The sequence below is a fragment of the Arvicola amphibius genome, chromosome X (assembly GCF_903992535.2).
Source record: "Arvicola amphibius chromosome X, mArvAmp1.2, whole genome shotgun sequence".
Lineage (NCBI taxonomy): Eukaryota > Metazoa > Chordata > Mammalia > Rodentia > Cricetidae > Arvicola > Arvicola amphibius.
In genome coordinates, this window is record NC_052065.1 from 111639548 (window position 1) to 111661493 (window position 21946).

The 21946-nt window shown below is 43.6% G+C and overlaps 1 protein-coding gene across 2 annotated transcripts in view; it reads right to left on the reverse strand.

Moving 5' to 3' along the window:
• Lonrf3 (LON peptidase N-terminal domain and ring finger 3) overlaps positions 1-21946 on the reverse strand; it is a 39422-nt gene that overhangs the window by 13091 nt on the left and 4385 nt on the right. The window contains exons 3-8 of one of the 2 annotated variants that reach the window (XM_038316232.1): positions 19428-19550; positions 14972-15127; positions 12821-13064; positions 12030-12120; positions 3675-3789; positions 501-622 (exon numbers count right to left, since the gene is read on the reverse strand). In XM_038316232.1, coding sequence (XP_038172160.1) covers positions 501-622; positions 3675-3789; positions 12030-12120; positions 12821-13064; positions 14972-15127; positions 19428-19550 — 851 coding nt within the window. The remainder of the gene's footprint in view (positions 1-500; positions 623-3674; positions 3790-12029; positions 12121-12820; positions 13065-14971; positions 15128-19427; positions 19551-21946) is intronic. The other variant, XM_038316233.1, reaches the window with a different exon arrangement.

Here is a 21946-nt window from a genome sequence, read left to right on the forward strand (position 1 = left end):
AGCCACTTCAAGTCACTGGCAAGGGAACCGAATCCCAGAAAGGTTAAATGGCATGTCCATGACCACAAAACACACTCACTGACAGAACTGGGCCTTAACCCCAGGTGTGGCTCCCACCACTGTTTACCCACCCATTACCCGCTTAAGGACTTGAAGGCATCTTCCAGTTGTCTCATGAGGTCTGCTAATAAAGCGGCTCGTTAACTCAGTCCAGCCCATAAACACGCACTTCCTTGTGCTGGGATGTGTCAGGTGGCTCTGTGTTTTGCCTGCTGAGCTTCTTAGGAGACATACCCGTAAATGTTTAACAACTGCTTCTGAGAGGGATGGAGGGGGACAATTTGTAGCATTTGTTGACTTCCATGATGCAAATACTCTGCCCATGGTCATGTCAAGCTAGTAACGACACAACATCATTGAACAAGAAGCTGCTAAGAAATGTGTCAGTTTTTGTGAGTGGACGCGCGTGAAACGGAAGCCAGAAACATGCATGAACATACTTAGAAAGTTCTTCCATTTCCTCTTCATAAAGGAGCTTTCGTTCCCTGAGTTCTTCTGGCAGGAATTTAGCTATTAATTCCTCCATGATTACGTTCTTGCTATACTTTCTTGATGGCAAGCACTAGAAATGGAACAAGGAAATGAGATATTATACAGTCCATAGGGAAAAAAAAAACCACAGAGAATCGTGTGTAGCCCAGATGCAGTGATGTAGCCCAGACAGTAGTCAAATCGTGCATGTGTTGCCATTTGGACCCATAATTTGAGAGCTAATCCAGCCACAATATACATATCGTTTGCGTTTTGATTTTCCTAAAAAAAATATTCAATTGAACATTTATAATTAAAAATGTTTTAGCAAAGAAAAATGTTGCATTAAGCTTTTGAAAAAAATCTCACAGATGCCGTAAAGTTTTGGATTTGAGAGGTTCCTGTCTGAACTAAAGAGGGTGGATCATGCCTCCTTTTCATTGTATTTTTGTGTTTACGAACTCTATCTTGGAAGTGCTGAAACACAAAGGACCCAGAGAATCAGACGGCTGTGTTCATGTACCCTTTGCTGCCCTGCCCACCTCCATTCCAATCGAATGCCTGGCTCCTAGATATTGCCAAGTCTCCATGTCTTAACTTTAGTTAAAATAGAAACGACACCTACACTAATGGCCAAATACAGGTGGTTGTCTAGTTGCCAGTTTATGTCACCATCTAAGGTATCACTGAAACTCCGAATCAGACTTAGGTTAGAATGTCACTAGCTTGCTCTTCCCAAACATCCCTACCATATGTATACGCAGAGATCTAAATGCAGTATGTATTTAATAATATGGCCCAAACATTGAGTGGTAAAATATCTTCTAATAAAGCAATAAAACCTTAGAGGAGAACCTATTACTTCCACTTTCCTACAGCAATACAATATATTTGCAATTGTATTCTAAATACTTATCCTTACACTGGCAGGCAAGTGCAGCTCTCACCCCTCACTGAAGAAGCTTCTTTTTGTAGCAGACAAAGACTAGTACAGAAAGTCACAACTGGTCAAAATGTAGATAACAATCCACTGTGGGGTGCTCATCCCCAATTGAACAACTACAACACAATCCCTACATGTAAGGCTCAGGACATTACAGAAGAGGGGGCAGAACGGCGGTGAGAGCCAGAGGACCAGGATGTGTGCTTCCTTCTCTATACGCCTGGAAAGTTGTACCCATGAACTCTGAACAATACAGTTCTCTAAACAAGACCTGAGCAAATGACATCACCAGAAAACCTAGTATTTGTGTAATGAGGAAATCCCATGAAGCTCCTTCTAGATGAGACGCTCCAGGCAACTCAAGGCTGCTGGCAGGGGAAGGATCAGTCTTCCCCAGGGAGAAGGCCCCTAATTTGTCATTTAATATCAGTGATCAGCCCTAAGAGCGCATGCGTATGAGCAACACTAACTGGACTCGGAAAGTCGTAGTTATATATTTACATGCACACATATATGAAACACTAGTTAAAGAATATGAGGTCACAAAATTGAGAGGGAGTGTGTGTGTGTGTGGGGGGGGAAACATAGGCAGGATTGGATGGAAGGAGAGAGGAAAAAAGGAAGTAAATACAGCACTCGTGAAATTCTCAACTAATAATAAATTAAAAATTAATATCTGCAGAGAATTGATTGCTGTGGGACTCAGCAGAGGGAGCTCCCGACAATTAATTTTGTTTCTTCCCCAGGTGTCTCTATTCAACAACTAACATGGTTGGAATATTTATCACTTTGTTAAATGCTGTAAGTATGACCCTGGATGAATACAGAGCTAGATGAGAATATCTTCTAGCCTCTGAGTCTGAGATCCCACGGCTTCCGCCTTCTGGATGCCTTATCAGGTACGGTCATTGTATGGCAACAGGAAAAAAAAACCCATGATGTCCAGTCCCAGGTTTTAGGGGAAAGCAGTGCCTCAAGAGGGAGGCAGTCTAAGTGGGAAAGTGATCCCTCTGCTGACACTGAAACAAAACTCCAGGAAGCGGACACTCTAAAATGTAACAGTGCTTTTCTCTAGAGTCTGAGCATATGGTAGATGTGTCTCCTTCTGTTGGTGTGAACTTTGTGGTGTTAACTAACACAGCATGGATATCTTATTTAAATAGCAGAACCGTGGGAATTGTATCTACAATCAGGTTGCGAATCCCACATCTTTATCTCAGTGTAGCTATTCCGTTAGCGGTTTCCCAGTCTCCTTAAGGCTACCCTGGACGATGGCTTCGCTCTAGCTCCTTTTCGTCAATGTCAGAGGTAAGAGAGGCTCAGCATGCACTTCTGTGGGCCTATAAGAACCTATAAATAGTCACTTTTCTTCCTGACACAAGGTCTATCATGGGTGACTCGGGTAGACATTGAACTCACAATGCCACTGTCTCAGCTTCCCAAATCCTGGAACTACCAGCCTGCATTGCCATTCTCTACAGATAACGCAGACCCTGCGGCCTCTTTTCAGGGATGATAAGGAGAAAGCAATAGTAATACTGTTTGTAAGATGAGATCCTCGAGTCTCTGAAGGAAGTAAAGCAAGATACATCTCTTTCTTTTGCTATAGGAAAGCCCATAAGGCCCACATGAAAATATGTGCTTGCATCATTAATTTTGATGAAGCTCAAGTCCTCAAAGCTTTGCAAGCATTCAAGCATCTGCTGATGAAGAGCGGTGGCTCCAGAGGAGTTGCAGAAAGACCACACTGACATCTGAGAGGGTTCTCTGCGCGGGTGGTGGTTGGGGCCTTAAGCAGCTGACCTCTTTAAGCATAAATAAACATCACTGTATGCCGAAGTCAGAGCTATCTAGTTCAAGGATAGTGGAAGCAAAACGCACTCAAGATTATTGTTTATGCAGTGCCACAAAGGGACCAGAACCAAGATTTGTGTTTATTGTCTTTTTCATGTTTTTGCTTCTAACACAAATGAACTTCATTACTGACAGTTATTGAAAAGCTAGATGTTGCCTCATTTTCCTGAAGGACTTTGTGGGGAGAGGAAGGATGTTTAGGAGACAGCAGAAATAAACAGATGGTAAGCGGGGGGCAGGAGGGGGAGATATTTTGGCCAAGTGCAGTACAGTGGTTTAGGATCCAGTTGAGCACTGAGTTAGTACAAAATAAGCTAACACAACCCAGGAGGAAAGAGCGGTTTACCTGGTAAAGAGAGTCTTTGCACAGCGGACACTTCGGATTATGATCTAGGCATCTCTCAAGACATTTCAAGCAAAAGGTATGCCCACAAGGTGTTGTGATTGGCTCATAGAATAATCTGAAATTTAGAAAATGAAATAGAAGAACTTTTAATGAGATTTCAAAAAAAGGATGGGGCATTCATGGTTAAGGGTTTACAGAACTCTTCATCCAAACCTGTGGGAGGACACTCTGTGTATCTCAACACCAGCACGGTCACATCTCAGGAAAGCATTTTCCTTTTCATTCCTGAACTATATGTAGAAAGATGCAGAGCTTCATATTTAGGGCATAACCAAATCATTCTGTAACATTAGTTCTAGCCTTTTCCTGTCTGGTCTAAGAAAAATTCAGATTAGTGCTCAGAGTGTCTGAACAGATTCCATTATTAAGAAAGTATTTTGCCAACCTGTTGACCTGAGTATACTGTAAGCACACAGATATGCACGGAGAGATAGCCACCTGTATACACACACATAGACCCTGTATATCATATTACTATGAGGAAAAACTCAATTTGTTTGCTAACCTTTAATCTCTTCATTTAAGTGACATTTGGTGCCTGAAGGCTCTTACAACTGTAACAAACATGTGCCTGCCTTTTGTGTGGATAGACAATTTTCCTAGCAGTAGTAAGTAATATGCTAACGCATTTACTCCTATCAATAGATATGTAAAATATGTGCATATATCTATTTACATTCTTACAAATAAATGTACATTTATATGTACCATATTTCCAAGAGATCTTACTTTAATTAGTTTCAGAAGGGAGGATTTGTTTTGTTTTGGTTTTTGGTTTTTTGAGACAGGGTTTCTCTGTAGCTTTGGAGCCTGTCCTGGAACTAGCTCTTATAAACCAGGTTGGCCTCGAACTCACAGAGATTCACCTGCCTCTGTTACCCGAGGGCTGGGATTAAAGGCCTGCACCACCAACACCCGACATGAGGATGTTTTTAAATCAATCTGGGGAAACTGCGGACCATTAATAAAAAGTATTCTACACATTCAGAGATGCATAGATTTACTTTGTGTAAAGAGATGTTCACCTGAAGCAGGACCAAGAGTCAGGGGACAGCTGGTGGTGACTATTAAGAAGTAGAGCTCAGCTGGACGATGGTGGCGCACACCTTTAATCCCAGCATTCAGAAGGCAGAGGAAGGTGGATCTCTGTGAGTTTGAGTCCAGCGTGATCTATAGAACAGGTTCCAGGACTGCTAGAGCTGTTACACAGAGAAACCCTGTCTCAAAAGCAAACAACAACAACAACAAAAAAAAAAAAACAAAAGAAGAAGAGAAGGAGGAGGAGGAGGAGGAAGAAGAGGAGGAGGAGGAGGAGGAAGAGGAGGAGGAGGAAGTGGCTTACACACTGAGCAAGATGATGAGCACAGAAAGAAAGGAGACAAATCTTGGCCAGCTTCTTTTGACTTCCCAAGAGTGTTCAATTTAGAGCAAGAGGTTGTGAGCCTCATGGTATATGGCATCACACATATTTAATTAGAGGTCAATAGAAGAGGTCAATGATTTGAGAAGGAGCAAGAGGACACAGGAGGAGTTGGAGGGGGAAAGGGAGAGCTGAAAACAATGTAAATATGGGACTCAGATATGATAGTCTAAAAATATCAATTAAAAAAGAACTGTAAACATTTGGGACACCTCAATATATCCCAATGAGTTATTTTATTGGTTGATTTGTTTGAGGAAAAACTTGGCAAGCAGCTTTCTAAATGCAATAAGGAAATGCAAAGGGCTGAGAGCCAAGACACATCTGAAGAACAAGGATGTGGGAGGACTTGCTTTACCAAGCATCAGAACCTATTATAAAGCTACGATGGTTAAAACAGTGTGTACCAGCACGAGGACAAATAGATCCATGGAACAGAATAGAAAGCTCAGGAATAGAACCAGGCATGGATTCTTGACTTATGACAAATGTGACATTTTCAAACAGGGCCACGGGAGGGTTTGAAAGCATAAACAGGCTCTATAAATGCTAGAGTAGCTATCTGGGCAGGGACATGAAGGTGGGCCATCTTTTATACCCTACACAAAAACCAATTCCAGGTGATGTGGTAAAAAAACACAAATCTGAAAAGAAAAACAACTTCCAGAACGTAAAATCGGAGAACATCTTGATGAAACAGAGATGAAAGTAGAGAAAAGTCAAAGAAACACTGAATGTAAGCGAGAAGATCGTTAATTTCAACTGCACTAAGATTAAGAATTTTTAAGTTCATCTAAAAGCATAACGAAAAGGGCAAGCAGGCAAGGCACCTAGTAGGGGAGAGTGCTTGCCATGCCCAGGTAAGAAAAAGGTTGTATCTAAAATATACCTAGAACTTGTAAGAAAAACACACCCAAAGCAGTAGGGAAAAACCAATAACCTAGTAGAAAACCGGCAACCACTGGCACACAAAAAAACAGTGGCCATCCGTGATATTTCCAAACTAGAGCCAGCCCAGCTAAGTACCCATCTAGAATAGAATGAGGAGACTGTGGTACACTCACACAATGAAATACCATGTGCTAATGAAAATGAACAAACCACTTACCTGTTGATACAGACTTTAAAAGAAGCAACCAGACTGAAGAAATACACTAAAATTCAATCTAAGTTTTACAGTTTAGGCCAAATCAGATTATACCATTTACAGCTGCAAATACACATGGCGAAATTATAAGAAGGAACAAACTAGAACTCAAGAGAGTAGCTTGGAGGTTGCAGTAGTTACTTTTATATTGCTGCGAGAGAATGCCCTGACCAAGGCAACCTATAGACGAGACAGTTTATATGAGGCTTATGGTTCCAAGGAGGTTAGGGTCCTGACAGGACAGCAGGTGACAGACAAAGTGGCTGGAGCTGGAAACTGGAACCGGATAGCTCATCCCTAGAACCACCAACAGGCAACAGAGAGGGTGATCTGGGGATGGTAGGTTTTGAAAACTCAGTGCCTGTCCCCAGGGATGCACCTCCTCCAGCAAGACCACACATAGTAAGCCTCTCCAAACAGGACCAGCGGCTGTAGACCATACAAATGTCTGAAACCACCGTAGGAGTTGTGGTTACGTATGGTCCTTCGAGAAAAGGCATATGGACACTTTCTGTGGTCCTGCTGAGGTCTTACTCTTCTTGCGCCAAGTGCTTACATGAGTCTTTGCAATGTTTTCTTCAGGGCATATATATTTTGCAATACAACATGGGTTTCTGAAGTATGATTTCAGGGCTGATTCAGGAACCACTGAGTTGATCAAACCACCACAACTGCCGGGTGGTGGTGGCGCACGCCTTTAATCCCAGCACTCGGGAGGCAGAGGCAGGCGGATCTCTGTGAGTTCGAGACCAGCCTGGTCTACAAGAGCTAGTTCCAGGACAGGCTCTAAAAAAGCTGCAGAGAAACCCTGTCTCAAAAAACCAAAAAAAAAAAAGGAAAAAAAACCCACCACAACTGCCGAAACAATTATTTCTTGAATACTCGAATTCTGTGAATTTAACTGTTTTAGGGTGTGTGTGTGTGTGTGTGTGTGTGTGTGTGTGTGTGTGTGTGTGTGTGTGTGTAAAAAACCCAAGGACTTGTAAGGGGAGTGTTCTATTACCAAACAACATCTCCAAATCTTTGTTTGTTTGGGCATTTTTGTTTATTTCTTTGTTTGCATTTTTTTTTATTTTTGAGACAGGATTTCTCTATGTAGCCCTGGTTGTCCTGAACTCACTTTGTAGATCAGGCTGGCCTTGAACTCACAGGGGTCTGCCTGCCTCTGCCTCCCCAGTGCTGGGATGAAAGATGTGCACCACCACTACCCGTTCTTGTTCTATAGCACCAATTAGCCTAAGAGCACTGGCAAGCCTCTTGCCTCAGTTTCTTGCTCGCTGGGATTAGAAATATGTGCTGCCTCCCCTAGATTCCTGACCCTTGCTGTTTCTCAGGGGCGGGTTCTCACTCTGTAGTTCAGGCTGGCCTGTAACTCCTAATTCACCTGCTTCAAACTTCTGAGTATTGGTATTATAGGCATATACCACCAGACTCATCATATCTGAATACTTTTAGATATTATTGATTATACATATGAGGATGATTGATAAATTTTATCTACTGCTAATATACAAAACTATTTTTTTCTTGAGAGCTTGATGATGGAGACTACTGCTCTTTTAAGGACATAAATATACTTATCCTGCTGTATTTGTGGCTGTATACAATACTATTTTTCATTAAAATTAACTTTATATATTAATAAGTGGCAATTATGATAAACTATTTTACTACTGAGGAAATTAAAATGCAAGCAGATGAGATAACATGCCCAAGGTTACACAGCTAGCTGGTAGACAGAAAGCTTGGGATGTATAATCAAATCTGACTTCACAACTAATCTTCCTCTTTCGGTCTACAAGACAGCCAGGGCTACATGAGTCCTTATATTCAACTGCATTCCAGCCATTCAGCTGACATCTGCCCGCACGAGTGCACTTCCACAAACACTTTGCTTCTTCCCTTTCTGCCACTCTCCCTTCTCCCTCTGCTCTCCAGAGAGAGACACACAAAGCGTCTTACCTGTGAAGAGAGAGGTATATACTGCGACGTCTGTCCTTTTTCCACTTAAGATAAGGATTTTGAAAACACTTCAGGGAGACAGCTTTAAATCAGAGCAGGGCTGGCTTGTCTCACAAGAAAGCATTTCACATTATCAGAGCGATGTGGTAAACAATAGTAAGAAAAAAAAATGCCTTCCCTTAGATGTCAGTCCAGATAAAATGTCTGGCTTATCTGGAAAGAGCTATCTTTCCCTACCAGTGACAGCGTTGCACTGTGTTCTTTTGCTATCAGGTTACAGCAAAGAGAGAAAAAGAAGCGGGAGGGAAAGAGAGAAGGAAAAGGAACTACCTTAATACCCAGTGACTTAGGGAGCTATAACAAGATTATATATAAACCTGATCCTTTTGCTTATCGCCAGTGTCGCTGTGCCACCAGAGAACTAGTTCAGATAGCAAACAGTCTCATTTCATATCTCAAAATACAGAATTATCCTGAAGGTATTGCTTTACAGAGGCCCAGAGATGAGCCCCAATGGCTAGAGCGATGCATGCCAGGTAAACCTCAAGGAGAATTTCATGCCTCTAATGATTGCAGGGCAGGGTTCTGAGATGTTGGGGTCATTAGGAGCAGACTTCCCTTAATGGAGTCCTTCCAATTCAGCAGTGGAGACTTGAAGACAGAAAAAGGGTTTCATTTATGTACTCTCCAATTACTCTTTTAAATTACTTTAAAAAAAAATAGGGCCTCCTGTAACAAAGAATGGCCTTGAAGTCACTATGTAGTCAAAAAATAACCTTCCTACATGGATGCCCCAAGTGCTGGGATTGCAATGTGTGCCGGCTGTTACCCCTGGCTTCCAGTCACACTTTCTGCCCTTTCCCTGGGAAACTTACAACCCAATCTATTTCCTCTCTCGAATCAAAATGTATAAATTCATGCTTTGTCTAACTTTTCTTCACCAGGGCTTAGATTTCAGTCTAGAATCTTGTACAGGTAGAACAAATGTCTAATTCACACCCGAGCAGCTTGAAATTACCTGTGATTTTAGACCCGTGACAGTTAATACCCATTGCCAACCTGACAGATCTAGATTCACCAAAGAGAGAATTCTCCGGGACACTTGTGCGAGACTGTCTAGGTTAGTCTGAGGTGGAAAGACCCATCTTAACTGTGGGCAGTGCCATGCATGGCATGGGCTGGGATCTTGACTGAAAAGGAGCCAGTGAGCTAAGCATTAACACTCCTCAAGGCCTGGTTCCTGTGTATTGGGAACTCAATGTGAGCCAGAGGCAGGGCTCCGGATCTTCCAGCCACACTTTGCCCACCTGCTGTTAGGCCTGCCTCACCAGGAGAGAACCATCCTGCCAAAGGCAAGCCAGGAGAAACACTTCCTCCCTGAAATTGCTTCTGGTCTAATATTTAGTCAGAGCAACAAGAAAAGTAGCCAAATACAAAGCCTCTCCTCCAAAGACACACCAGGGCCAAAACAAAACCCACCAATAATCGTGACAAAAATACCAATGGATACAAGTGGGAAAAGGAACTTTTGAAGCCGAAAAAAATACAGGCAAGGGCATCCACACTAAAGAAATTCCGTCGGTATCTGATGTGGAACTTCCAGACCAAGAATGTTGGAAGGGAAGGGGCATGTTTCTTCCCAACCGCTGAAGTGTTAAGAGCTTCAAATCAAAAAGCCCTTTAGGCTAGCCAGGTTTCTTACACCACAAGACAGCGAGAGTCTAGCTATAATTTAGTAGCCTACATAACAGCTAGCTACTCTGGGCGAAGACAGAACAAGGGGTCAGGAAGAGGGACACAGTGGCTTTTAAGCTTAGGGGGTGTGAACTAGACGGGGTGCTTATCCTCTGTGTGTTTATTTCTTGAACCAAATTCCTAACTCTTCTACAAAGTCCCTAGTGATTAGGGACAAAGAAGATGAAAGAGGAAAAGAAAAGGAAGACGAACAAAAGAATTTCAACCTCAGGATTTTTATTCCACAGGGAAAACACAAACAGGATGAATCTGTATGTTTGATTGTGGGTCGCCAGGGTTTTGGCAGGAGTGTTAAGGAGGGTTAAGCAGAACAAAGACCTGCTCTTTCTGAGGAAGCTAAATCAAATTTACTTCACAGTGCCTATCGTGGGCTTTAGAGCCACTGATGTGGTGGTTACCGAGCCCCTTCTCGGCTTGAAAGCAGGTTTTTTGCTGTCTCCTACCTTGGAGACACTTGCTGCTCTGTTGTGAGGGGCGGGATGAAGTGGTGTAAAGGATCCACTTCTACATTCATCACACTCCTGTCTACACCACCTAAACGGACTCCTGACAGTGTGTTTGCAGCTTAGTTTGATGACTGGCTGAGACCTGTCTATGCTTACGAACAAATCTTGCTACTACAGATTTTTTTTGTGTATTATTATTTGACTATTATTGTTGTGATACTGATTACTAAATCCAGAACCTCATGAATGGTAGCCAAGTGCTCTGCCACTGAGCCACTCCGCTAGACCCAAGTATATTTTCTCTAAGAAAAGTCTATGTTTCACTTAATAGTTACCTTATCCTTAATCAGATGATTAAAAAAGTCATTCAGAATATAAATTCACATGACCAATAGGAGAGGAATAAGCTCGCAAGGGACAGGCAAACATTAGTTCAAGTGTCTCAGTTCCTTCTTAATACTTTTGGAGAAATTCACCATATTTGAGAATCTAATGAATGCTATATGCTTTCTCTTAGAAATATGCACACACACACACACACACACACACACACACTTTTGCTTATTACTTCAGTGAATTCATGGATCTATTTGAATATACACAAAGAGCTTCCTCAGAGGTCTATGGATCTAACATGAAAGACCTCTGGATAAGAAGAAAAAAGTTAATTTTTTTGAGTACTTCCTGTATTCCAGATACTACTCTTAGGCATTAAATAGTTTTCTTAATCAGTCATCACAACTCTGGAGTTCATTCCCTATTTTCTACTTTACTAAAGAAAAGAGTGGCAGAAAATGTCATTTTCTCTAGACAGAGTCTGTAGGTGGGAAGAGCTAGGGTCCCAACAGTGGCTTCAGAGCCCTTTCTCTCAGCTACGAAATGAAATAAACTATTACATTTCAAGGTGGTCACCAGACCACAATCATAGAATCTTTCTCTTTGTCCCTGAAGTGTGTCATATGGACAATCTGCTCTTTAGAGACCTGAGGAAGTATAGATAACAAACTAGTTGGAAGGAAAATGCTTGACCAAGAATCATATGTACTGTTCTTTAGACCGCATAAAACACACACCAATGTAGGCTTCTATTTGATTTCCAAAGAAAATGCTTATGGCATTGATATTAACCCTTGAGCCTTGAGTCCTTAATGCAGTAGTTTAGATTCAGGGTCACAAGTTCAAATACCTCGAAGGCTCGAGCAATAATGTGAGACAGGCTGGGATAAGGTAATGGGACCATGGCCAGCTGGAAAGTGTATGCCCTGTTTCTGTACAGTCATACTTAACAACATCAGATCTAATGAGGACCAAATAAACATGTTCCACTTGTGGCCCCTCAGTTTTTGACCTTTTTTGCTTTGTCACTCCCCAGATCTTTTGAAATCATGATTTAAGGATGTAAAGAACACCATTTGTAAGCTGGGGACACCAGCGGTCTTGTGACAATGTGATTTCCATCTCATCTGTGCCATGATTTTACATACTAACTAACTCAATAGTTACTAGAGGGAAAGGCCCAGACACCAAAGAGAAGGAACTAGCAGGCAGTAAGTGATGGCCCATACCTCATACACAGTGAGCATTCAAGGTCAGACGCATCAAAGGATGCAAACGGAATACTGAGATCTGGTTTGGCCACATTATCAGCAGGATGATCTGTGATTTAGAAAACAGCAAGTCAGAGCTGGATCAATTTGGTTTTACAGACAAGTACTTCTGAGTGGGAAAAAAAAGTTTTCAAACTTCTCCCAGAGTTTTAATTTGGTGGCTGCCTAAGCAATTGCCAATGGCATTCCCTAAAGTAGGCTTCCAGGGGATGTTTGAGCAGTCTCCATAGACAGAAGGCCAAGGCTAGAGCTCCCGGGGAGCATTCAAATTTATTAGCAGCACTGGCAACTCCATGGAGTGAGCCACTTAATCTTGGAAAGATAGGGAGCCTGCTTCTCAGAACACAACTAAGTGAGACATGACCACACCTTTCCTATCCTACATTCCCAGAACAGGAATGAGGGCAGGAAATGGTTGGCCTGGAAGAAAGTGACATGATGGGAAGCATGGGATGGTGTTACTTGATGGGGTGCCTAACCCCTCCATCCCCCCCACCCACCCCCGGCCCGGGATTGTCTTGACTATGGATGCTAATTATCATCTGGCACTTTCCTGTGTGGTAGCTACCCTGCACACTCAGAGAAACCTCACAGCAACCCCTGGGATTTAACAGATGGTGAGTGCAAGAGCTAGGTCACAAACTCAGAGCCAGAGGACGCCCCCCCCCTCCAAAACAGAGGGTAACTACATATGTCAGTGAGCCCAGTCATCTACATTAAGCTACTTTCTCCCTGGGTGGAATTAGTACCTTGTTTGGAGACTTTATTAGGCACATCCGGGTCTTCTTGGTTTTCATTATTTTGGCAACGGTTCCTTTTCTTTTCCTTGCATTTGCCGGTCCTGATGGAGGCAGCATCGTGCTCCTTTTCTTTCTGATCCTTCCCACTGTCCTCTTGACTATCCACTTTTCCTTGAGCTGAGTTCTTCAGGCTGCTGCTGTCTCCCCGAGGTGCTGCTTCCTGACTTGAACAATGTGGAAGCTCTGGACTTTCCTAGATGAAGCAAAGCCGGATATCAGAATCGACTAGAGACCAATATCGTTCTCCAATATTGTCCCCTGAGGGGCCAAAAAGGAAGCAACATAATCCTGCTCTTCACTCCTGAGCACTCAGGGGATACATAACTCAATGGAGGGCCAGTCATGGGGCTTACTGCTCACACCCAATCTATGTCAAAGACTTCCCTTGCTTAAATAGAGTTAGGGACTTCCCTAGGCACGGGTAATAGGCACATGGGAGGAGAAGCTCCCTGGGCAGGGGAGAAGGGGGACTGTAAGGGAAGGCACCACTCTTCCCTCCTATCCAAACCACTCCCCAGTGGTCTGTAAGGAAAGCAAAGCATTCTGTGAGGGTATCCTGTTACTGGATGCTTCCTCTCACAGTCGCTGTCATTCATAGCCATTCTGCAAGGGACTTTAGGAAAGGCTTTGGGGCCAGCTCCGTACAGGCCTTCCAAAGCAGCCCATGCTCCAGAGTTGTATGCTAGTTTTATTAAAGAAGCAGGGAACAATCCATTCCTTTTCCTCAATTTTGGGTGAAAAGTCTGAAAAAGAGACATAATAGTTTGGCATAATAACTGGTCTCTAGCCTTTTAGAGAATTTTGTCCTCTAGGAGGGTATTGGGAAGCAACTAGAAGTAATTCCAAAGATGTGTTTATGCACAGTGCTCTGGAGAAGCTCTCTTCTGCAATCTAAATCAATATTTGACAGCAAAAGGCTCACCTTCCTTGTTTCTCCTCTACCCTTGCCAGTAATTCTAGTGGACACAGGCGGGAAGAAACGAAGTGGTGTAGAGGGAAGGAGAGGACGTGCCTTTTTCTCATCCTACATCCCTGAATGTTCAGGGGTTTTCAAGGGCTAAATTAAATAACACTACAGTCTTGACTTTCCATGAGCCCAAAGCACTGTCCACATAAGACCCCAAGGCCTTGCAAAACAGCATTTGGGTGGACATACACTTGCTGCTCCCCCAGTCTGCTCACATTGGAAAGCCAGAAGCTCTGTTTCCTTCATTTCAGACTAAGGGGCAAGTAGAATATGCCCCACTGCAGACCCTGGGTCTTAGCGTTAGCTGCCTTAGTTATCTACTAATGACCACTGGGGGCTCTCTGATTTCCGGAGATATTCCACGTTCTGCCTTTACCAAGAAAAACCAGTTGCCTTGCATTTTATTTCTTCTCTAGAGCAGGGACAAAAACTGGGAAGACGTGAACATTCAGGGCTTACATACAAGTGAGGAACTTCAGGCACAAATGGAGAAGAAACTGCTTCCCAAAGGTGCCCAGCAATTCATTGTTAAACCTTGCTTAAAGTCTGGTCCTTTTGAGCTCCAACTTCTGCCCACTTACCCTGTGCTAGAAACCCTCTGCGTTTTGTCCCCTGGTTTTCAAAGAAAACTACAAATACTTGTCTTCACTCTCAAGTCAACTCTCGCACCTCTACTTTGCTAGACATGTGCATGAGAAGCCTACTTATGTGGAAGGCATAGTGCAAGAACAATAAATTCCCTCCATTTGCTCCCCAAATGGAGTCACCCTTGCACAAAGCTCTCACTGGTGCTCAAAGGCCATCATCAGCTTGAATGTGCCCCAAAGCTGAAACTAATAAGCACACCCCAATTACGGGGTTCCAAGGGAAGTGGGCCAATTTCTTTATACTTCTATCAATTCTTTCTATTTCCAGATCTGACCAAGACTACAAATTAAATTAACCAATAAATAAACTTTTGGACCATGCCTGAAATTCCCAGTTGTAGCTTTAAGCAAAGGACACAGCCATTATCGACTTCATCTTTCTTTTTCCCTCAGGAACCAAAGTAGGGGAGGTAGGGCTCACTTCTTGTGTGCACACAAAAGAGCCAAACGAAGCATCATGAGCGAACTGGGTGAGGTGAGTTTTACCTGTGACAACTTTGGTAGATTATGGCTGGTGCCTTCAGTAGCCATTGACTCTACGTGTTCCTTTAATCTAGGGTGAGGTGCCAACAGCTTCAGGATATCGGGAGAATGTTCCTGAGACTCCCCCGGGACTGATGGTGAAAAGAAACTAAAGAGAAGCTGTGACATAAAACAGAAGGACTTCACTACTCAAGTTTCTACAGGTGCTAGACTAAGGTGAAGGGGGAGGGGTGGGGGACCAGAGAGCACAGCTTGCAAGGCAAAACTCCATTGAGGAAGCCTTGGAGCAGTGTCCCTAGACACACTTAAGGAGAGGTTGTTGCAACAAAACACATCAGAATCATCTAGGAGCGGGGGACAGGGATAGAAAAATCACTTAGTCATTAAGAGCACATACTGTTTTTGTATGAAGATCCGAGTCCGATTCCCAGCACACATGTAACGTGGCTCACGATCACCTGTAAGTCCAGCTCCAGGGATGGCTGACACCTCTGACACCCAGAGGTGTCAGTACTCATGTGCAAAGACACACAGATTCAAACACATACACATATTAAAAAGTAAAATACATGTATTTTTATCCAAAGAGTCATCTAGGAATTTATGAAAATGTTGGTTCCTGGGTCCAGCTCCAGTCTCCCAAGGTCTGAAATATGACCCAGAGAAGGCAAGACAGATGCCTTTGTTACTTAACCAAGGTTAAGAGCCACCTCTATGGTGCCACCATTTTGCAGAAGTACCTGCAATGGAGTTTGAAAATCTGTCTGAATCACAGGAAACATAGGAGTTAAGTCAGAAGAGATACCTGTACTGGTTAGAGGTTTTTTTTGTTTTTTTGTTTTTTGGGTTTTTGTTTTGTCAAGTTGATAAAAACTAGATCATCCTGGAAAGGGGGTGATTAAATTGAGAAAATGCCTACATCAGATTGGCCTGTAGGCAAGTTTGTGTGGGTATTTTCTTGTTTAATGGTTAATATAAGAGGACAAGCACACTGTGGGGAGTGCCACCCCTGGGCAGGTGCTCCCAGTATGTATGAGAAAGGTAGCTGCATGTGACCCTGAGACACAAGCCAGTAAGCAGATTCCTCCACGGCTTCTGCATGAGTTCCTACCTCCGAGTTTCTGCCGTGAGTTCCTGCCCTGACTTTCCTCAGTGACAGACTGTAACCCAGAATGTGTAAAGAAAGAAAACCCTCTCTTTCCTAGGCTCCTTTGGGTCATGGAGTTTACCACAGCAATAGCAAAGCAAACTAGGACACCTTAGCTGAAGAATACAGAGTCAAGCCCGCAGCAGCTTCGTGAGAAGTCCACAAATCTACACTGGGTTCCTTGTTGCTGTTTTTCTCCGTCTATCTGTTTTGAGTCCCCCATCATCACACCTGGATTTTTTTAATCCCTTCAGAGCTGGCACCTCTATGACCTGAGCAATTAAATGTTAGGAAAGCAGAGCTCAGACTTCCTCTCTCCTTTCAGCCTCTTCCTCTTCCTGGTCATCTCTGTATAAAGTGTCAGGTTCGCCTCCAATCGGATATACCGATGAGGGAGAAGGGAGTAGAAGGAAAGGGTTTAGGAGGCAAAGGTATCCATTTGAGTGTAGGCTGTGCCATTAGTTGTTCACATTCTTGCTTCAGTTCTCCCCTGGGCCAATCAGGGGTCAAGGGCTGTATGTAAGTATGTATGCATCTATCTATATCTATCTATCTACCTGTGCGTGTGTGTGCATGTGTGTGTGTGTGTGTGTGTGTGTGTGTGTGTGTGTGAGAGAGAGAGAGAGAGAGAGAGAGAGAGAGAGAGAGAGAGAGAGAGAGAGCAAAAGGCAAAAGAGAGGGCATGTCAATGGGCTTCTCAAACGCACTCAAATGTTTCTCACCTAGTCAACCCTGACATGTTTGGAGACCCACTAGAGAATGCCTGACACTGTAGTTCAGTCTACATAGTCGGGAGCATTACTACATCAAGAGAACTTGAAAAAAAACTAAACACAAAGTTTGGTTTGTTCTCTTGCCTGTCCTTCGCAGTTTCTTTGTGATGCTCCTTTCTGCATCAGCGCTTTCCCTGCACAGCCTTTAAAGTTCAGCTCCAGAGCTGCATCGCCTCAGTCCTCACATCTCTCTGATGGCACCCGTCCTTTCACGTTCTCCGCAGACCACAGTACTGAACCTTAAATTATTTCCTCTCACTCAGCACTGAAATCTGTCACGAAATAAGTCTTTCTCTCCAGCCAGAGATAAATGCCTAATAAATCCACATCACCCGTATGGAAATGAGGAAGGTGTTTCTACATGCAAGGATAAAATCTAGCACTCAGGTGCCTCAACTCCTCAGAGAGATGTTTCTGTTTCCCTCCACTGTTGAAACCCCTACTTTCCAGGCATAAGCTGACAAAGGTGGAGAGGCACACAATGCCCAGGGTCATAAATGTAATCTCTCAGAGCTAACTCATCCCTAGGAATCAATGTTGGCTCACAGAAACCCTACTCAGGGACCCAAAAGGGTATATCCACTTCTGAGACAGTCTCCCTGAAGGGGGCCATATAGGTCCCAGGTAAAAAGTTGAAAAGACAGAAGGTAGTGTGAGGAAAAGGTAGGCCAGGAGTCAGAATCAAAAGAAACAAGGCAGGAATAATACAACCATGCCCTTCTTAGCATTACTACCTAAGATCTCTGAACAGAGCTTCTCAATGGTTCTGGAAAACACAAGTTAGGGTCAGCTTTCAGTGAGAATAATCGTTCCACATGAATGAAAGTCAATTCTGATATAATTTCTGAAATAATGATATAATAACCCAACTGGGTTAAGACTCTGTAGTTTAAAATCAAGCATAGGGCTGTGGGTTCTAAGGAGGCTTATCAATGTCTAGCGCATCTGGACCATTTGCAAATGTTTAGCCCCAAAACTGGAATAATCCAGTGAACACACAGTTGAAGCCACTCACTGTATTTAAATGGCTGTTATAGTTCCATGACTCTCAGTAGAAAATTGCCTCCAAATTTTTACATTAATTTCAGAATTTTATAACCATTAATTTAAGCATACATTCACTTATATTGCCTGGCAGTCATATTCACCAACAAAATATTACAAGTTCCACGAGGAACTTAGGCCTTCTTGTGTCTCTAGAGTTTCCCACAATGCCTTGTCTTTCATCGGGCAGGTATCGAAATGACAACAGGCCATCCTTAAAAGCAAACTGAAGAGAGAAGTTAGTTCAACTGATGATATCAGAACCTTTTGGGCCACCTGAGGAATGAACAAAAGAAAGTCACTGAGCCTTAGAGTCCTCGTCTATTTGTCTCATCTGTAACATGGTGAAAAATAACAGCAAGGCTATGGGCATGAAATGTAACCTTCTACAGAGAGTACCAACCAAGTGGCTTACATAGGCAATGCTCAGGTCATGTTATACCATGAACAGACTACACTTAAGTTTTAGGAAAGGCCCATAGATTGCTAAATAATTCTACCTGAGCCATGCCCCTTTCAATTAAACCTTATCCACATACACAAACCAGGCCAATTTTTTTTTCTAGACAGGGAATTCTATGCCAGAGTCAGAAAATCCAGAGTCTAGCCTCTGCCAACTTTATCAGTTTTGCTAAAATATTCCGTTCTAGACTCTTCTGAAACCAGTTCTGTCTCTTGCTCACTTTCTTCCGCCCTTTCCCTGTCAAACCATTATAAATGGATAGGAGGGCTTGTGGCCTGGTGTTGAATGGTGTATAGGAACAGGAAACCAAATACAACCACTGAATGTCAGCATCTCAATTCCAGACACCAGAAGAATGTATTAGGATAAATGACAAAGTCCATCAAATGAGGATGCTTGACCATTCAGCAAAGATCTTGGTATTTTTCATGGTATTTCTTTTACCGCCACAATCTCCTGGGCCCAAGAACTGGCAGGACTAATCGGATTGTTTCATAATGGACTCTGCCTTGAATTTCTGAGATACTGGTTTGAGTTTGCTAGCAGAGGAGGTGAAGTTTTGAGTTCTGTATGTGGCAGGCAATGTGGAGATCATCAGTGTCCTTTCCCCGGAGCTGACCTCCATGTGTGACTGGTGAGACGTGTGAGTCAGGCAAAGCAAAGGCATACAGCTGCAAGCAGTCCCCACCCCCTGGCTCCTGATCTCTCATTGACAAGCAGACTATCCTCAGTGACCCTTCACCCCCCAGGTTAGCTTACTTGGTTCAGTGTGGTTTCTATCCCACTGACTCCAAGGCAAAGCATTCATCACTGACTCCTACAAAAACAGTAGGACCTGCCAATTTGATAGTACATACCAGAGTGGCAGTGCTTCTGGGCAATCAGTTGGCATCTCTCTCATGACCCTTAAACCCACAGAACCACCCACTCAGGATCACAGATACTGAGGAGGGTCGCATCTTCATCCTTCTCCCTAGGAAAACAAGGTGGCTGGGGTCCACTAGGCAGCTGTCCCTGAGTTAGTCAACTCACCCTCTGAGCTTCAGTTCTGGCTCTCTTGTTCTTTCCATCAAGGGATACACAGTAGAGAAATTCTCTGAGTGCTTCCTCCACCTTGCCTAGGGTGGCTAAAGCTTGTGCTTTTCTGAAGTGGGCCTGGAAGAAAACGTTAGCAGTCAATCACATCTTAATAACCATCTTAATGTAGCTACTATCAACAGCGATTGCTGTGTGCTTACTGAGTAGTCCCTATCTGGGTGGAGTGTTGTCAAAAGATTTGGATTTTCGTACCTGTAACAATGGAAAACTATTCTGAATCCCATTTTAAAGGCAATGAAAGGGGGATCCCGAGAAATAACTTAATCAAAGTACAACAGTCAGAAAGCTGTAAAGTTCAAGTTTAAACCTGAGACTGCCTATATACAAAGCCAAGATTCTTAGCTCCTAGGCTTACTACCTCCTCTCACCCCACAACTGAGCATCACAAACATGTCAGAGCCTCCATTTAACTTCAGACTATAATAGCTCAGTTTTGATGTTCATCCAGAGATGATGTGCCTCTCTTTGAACTGGTCTGTAAGACAGTGGTGGCTCCCGTGAGCCTATCACTTTTACAGAGACCTGAGAGAAAGACCATGGCCTCTCTAGCAGCAATCTCAAACTGAAAGTGTGGTCTGAGAACTTCCAGAGCTCTCTTCACTCTCAAAGGCAGACCGCCTTCCAGAAGACCAGTCACTGAGCCACTGCTTTTGTTTCTTGAAACGTAGCTGTCTTTTCCTTTGTTGCTGCACACTTTATAGATATAAGGATGTTTCATGGCCTCAGGATTTAAACCCAAGTGCTCCGGACTAAATTCTGCATAAGGACCTGAGCAGCAATCCTGAGAAGGGCAAGAAAGAAAGAAAAAAAAACAGAGTAAAGGGGCTGCCCCCTCTTAGTGCCTAGTATGAATATCCCTTGTCAGGCATCCCTCTGCCTTCTAACGTGTAGCTGTATGGTGTCAGGACCTGGCTAGAATCTACTTTCTTGAGCAGTGGCCACAGCTACAAACCTCTTGGGGACCTCTATCCATGCCCTCAATTCTTTCTGGACCCTAATCTTGGCTGCCACACTCCCTTCTTGCTCCTGCCAAAAGTGCCCTTTTGGAGAAAGGCTAGCAGGTCATTGCAGAGCAGCTTCAGTGCTGGGAACCTGCAGAGGCCTCTGGATGACTAGTAACCAACCCAGTAGCAACTCACACTGCCCACTTTCTCAGGGTGGCCAGCTCATCCTGACAGCTGTACTGCCGGCAAGATGCACTGAATGACACAGAGCCCTGGAGGGATGGATGAAATTGGGCTGTCTACTGGACTTAAGGCATTTCACCCAGAAATAGTGGGAAATACAAAAATCAGAGCATTCGACCCTTTCAATCCCCAAGACAACCGAGTCCTCTGAGTTTTCCCTTCCTCTTCCTCCCAGCTGTGGGGAAACGAAACCCCTGCCAAGTACTTATACCAGTTCTTCCTTCACTGTAGAAAGCCCTTTTCTCAATATGTCTACAACATGTTTCACAGGCCTCTTCCCATCGTGGTATCTCGATTTCGTTTTCCGGTAGAAAAGGCTGCAGGAGGAGCCCCCCTTACCCTAAGGCAGCTCCCTGGCTTTCATGTTAGACAGCCAGTCCCCATGGCAACTTAAGGCACTGGTGACTTGTATTAAGCTGTAAATGTCTTCCTTGGGAAAGAGAACACAATGATCCATTACCATCCACAAAAACTCTCTTGTGAAAGACCAGTGAGATTCACTCTGCTATTACAGGCTCGCTGTCATACTGCAGGCTGGCCTCAAACTCCTGATCCTGCTTGGATTATAGGTGCATGCCACCACACCCATCTTCACAAGGCCTTCTCTGAAGTTCCTAGGTCTGTAAAACTTTCAATGATCCGATGTTTTCATAGGTTCAACAACAAAATTCATGAGGCAGCAACATCTGAACTAAACTGATGTAAACGATTTTGTAGTATTTATCCTATTCAGTGTGATTTTGCATGTAAAGTGCTGGAGAGAGTATGTTTAATTAGACCCACTGGGAGGATATCTGGAGATTATTGAAGGTGGTGCCTAATCCAAGGTCAGAGAAACATTCTGCATTCAGAGGATACCTGTTCCTGTGACCTTCAGATAGGCACAGTGGCCCTGGTCTTGGAAATACTGCTTTTCCCACCCTCAGGCTGTGTACAGATCTCCTTAAACCAATATCCTGTAAAGTTTGTAGCTTGCAGAATTTGCTGTTCTCACCTTTGATTCTTACACAGACCTGCAAAACGATCATGGCCCGTAGCACTGGCATCACATAGCAAATAAGAACAGGTGAGTGTCAGAGAGTACAGCCATTTCCCCATGGCCACACTCTGCAAACATTGAGCCCCAGACCCAGGTCTAATCTTCTAAACAAAATATAGGCATGTGGAAGAGCTTGGTCCTGAGGCCAGGCAAAGATGCAGGAAGTAGTACTTTGTATTCAGGTATCCCCTGTCTTGAAGTCTACCTTGTCTTTCTTCTCAGCTCCC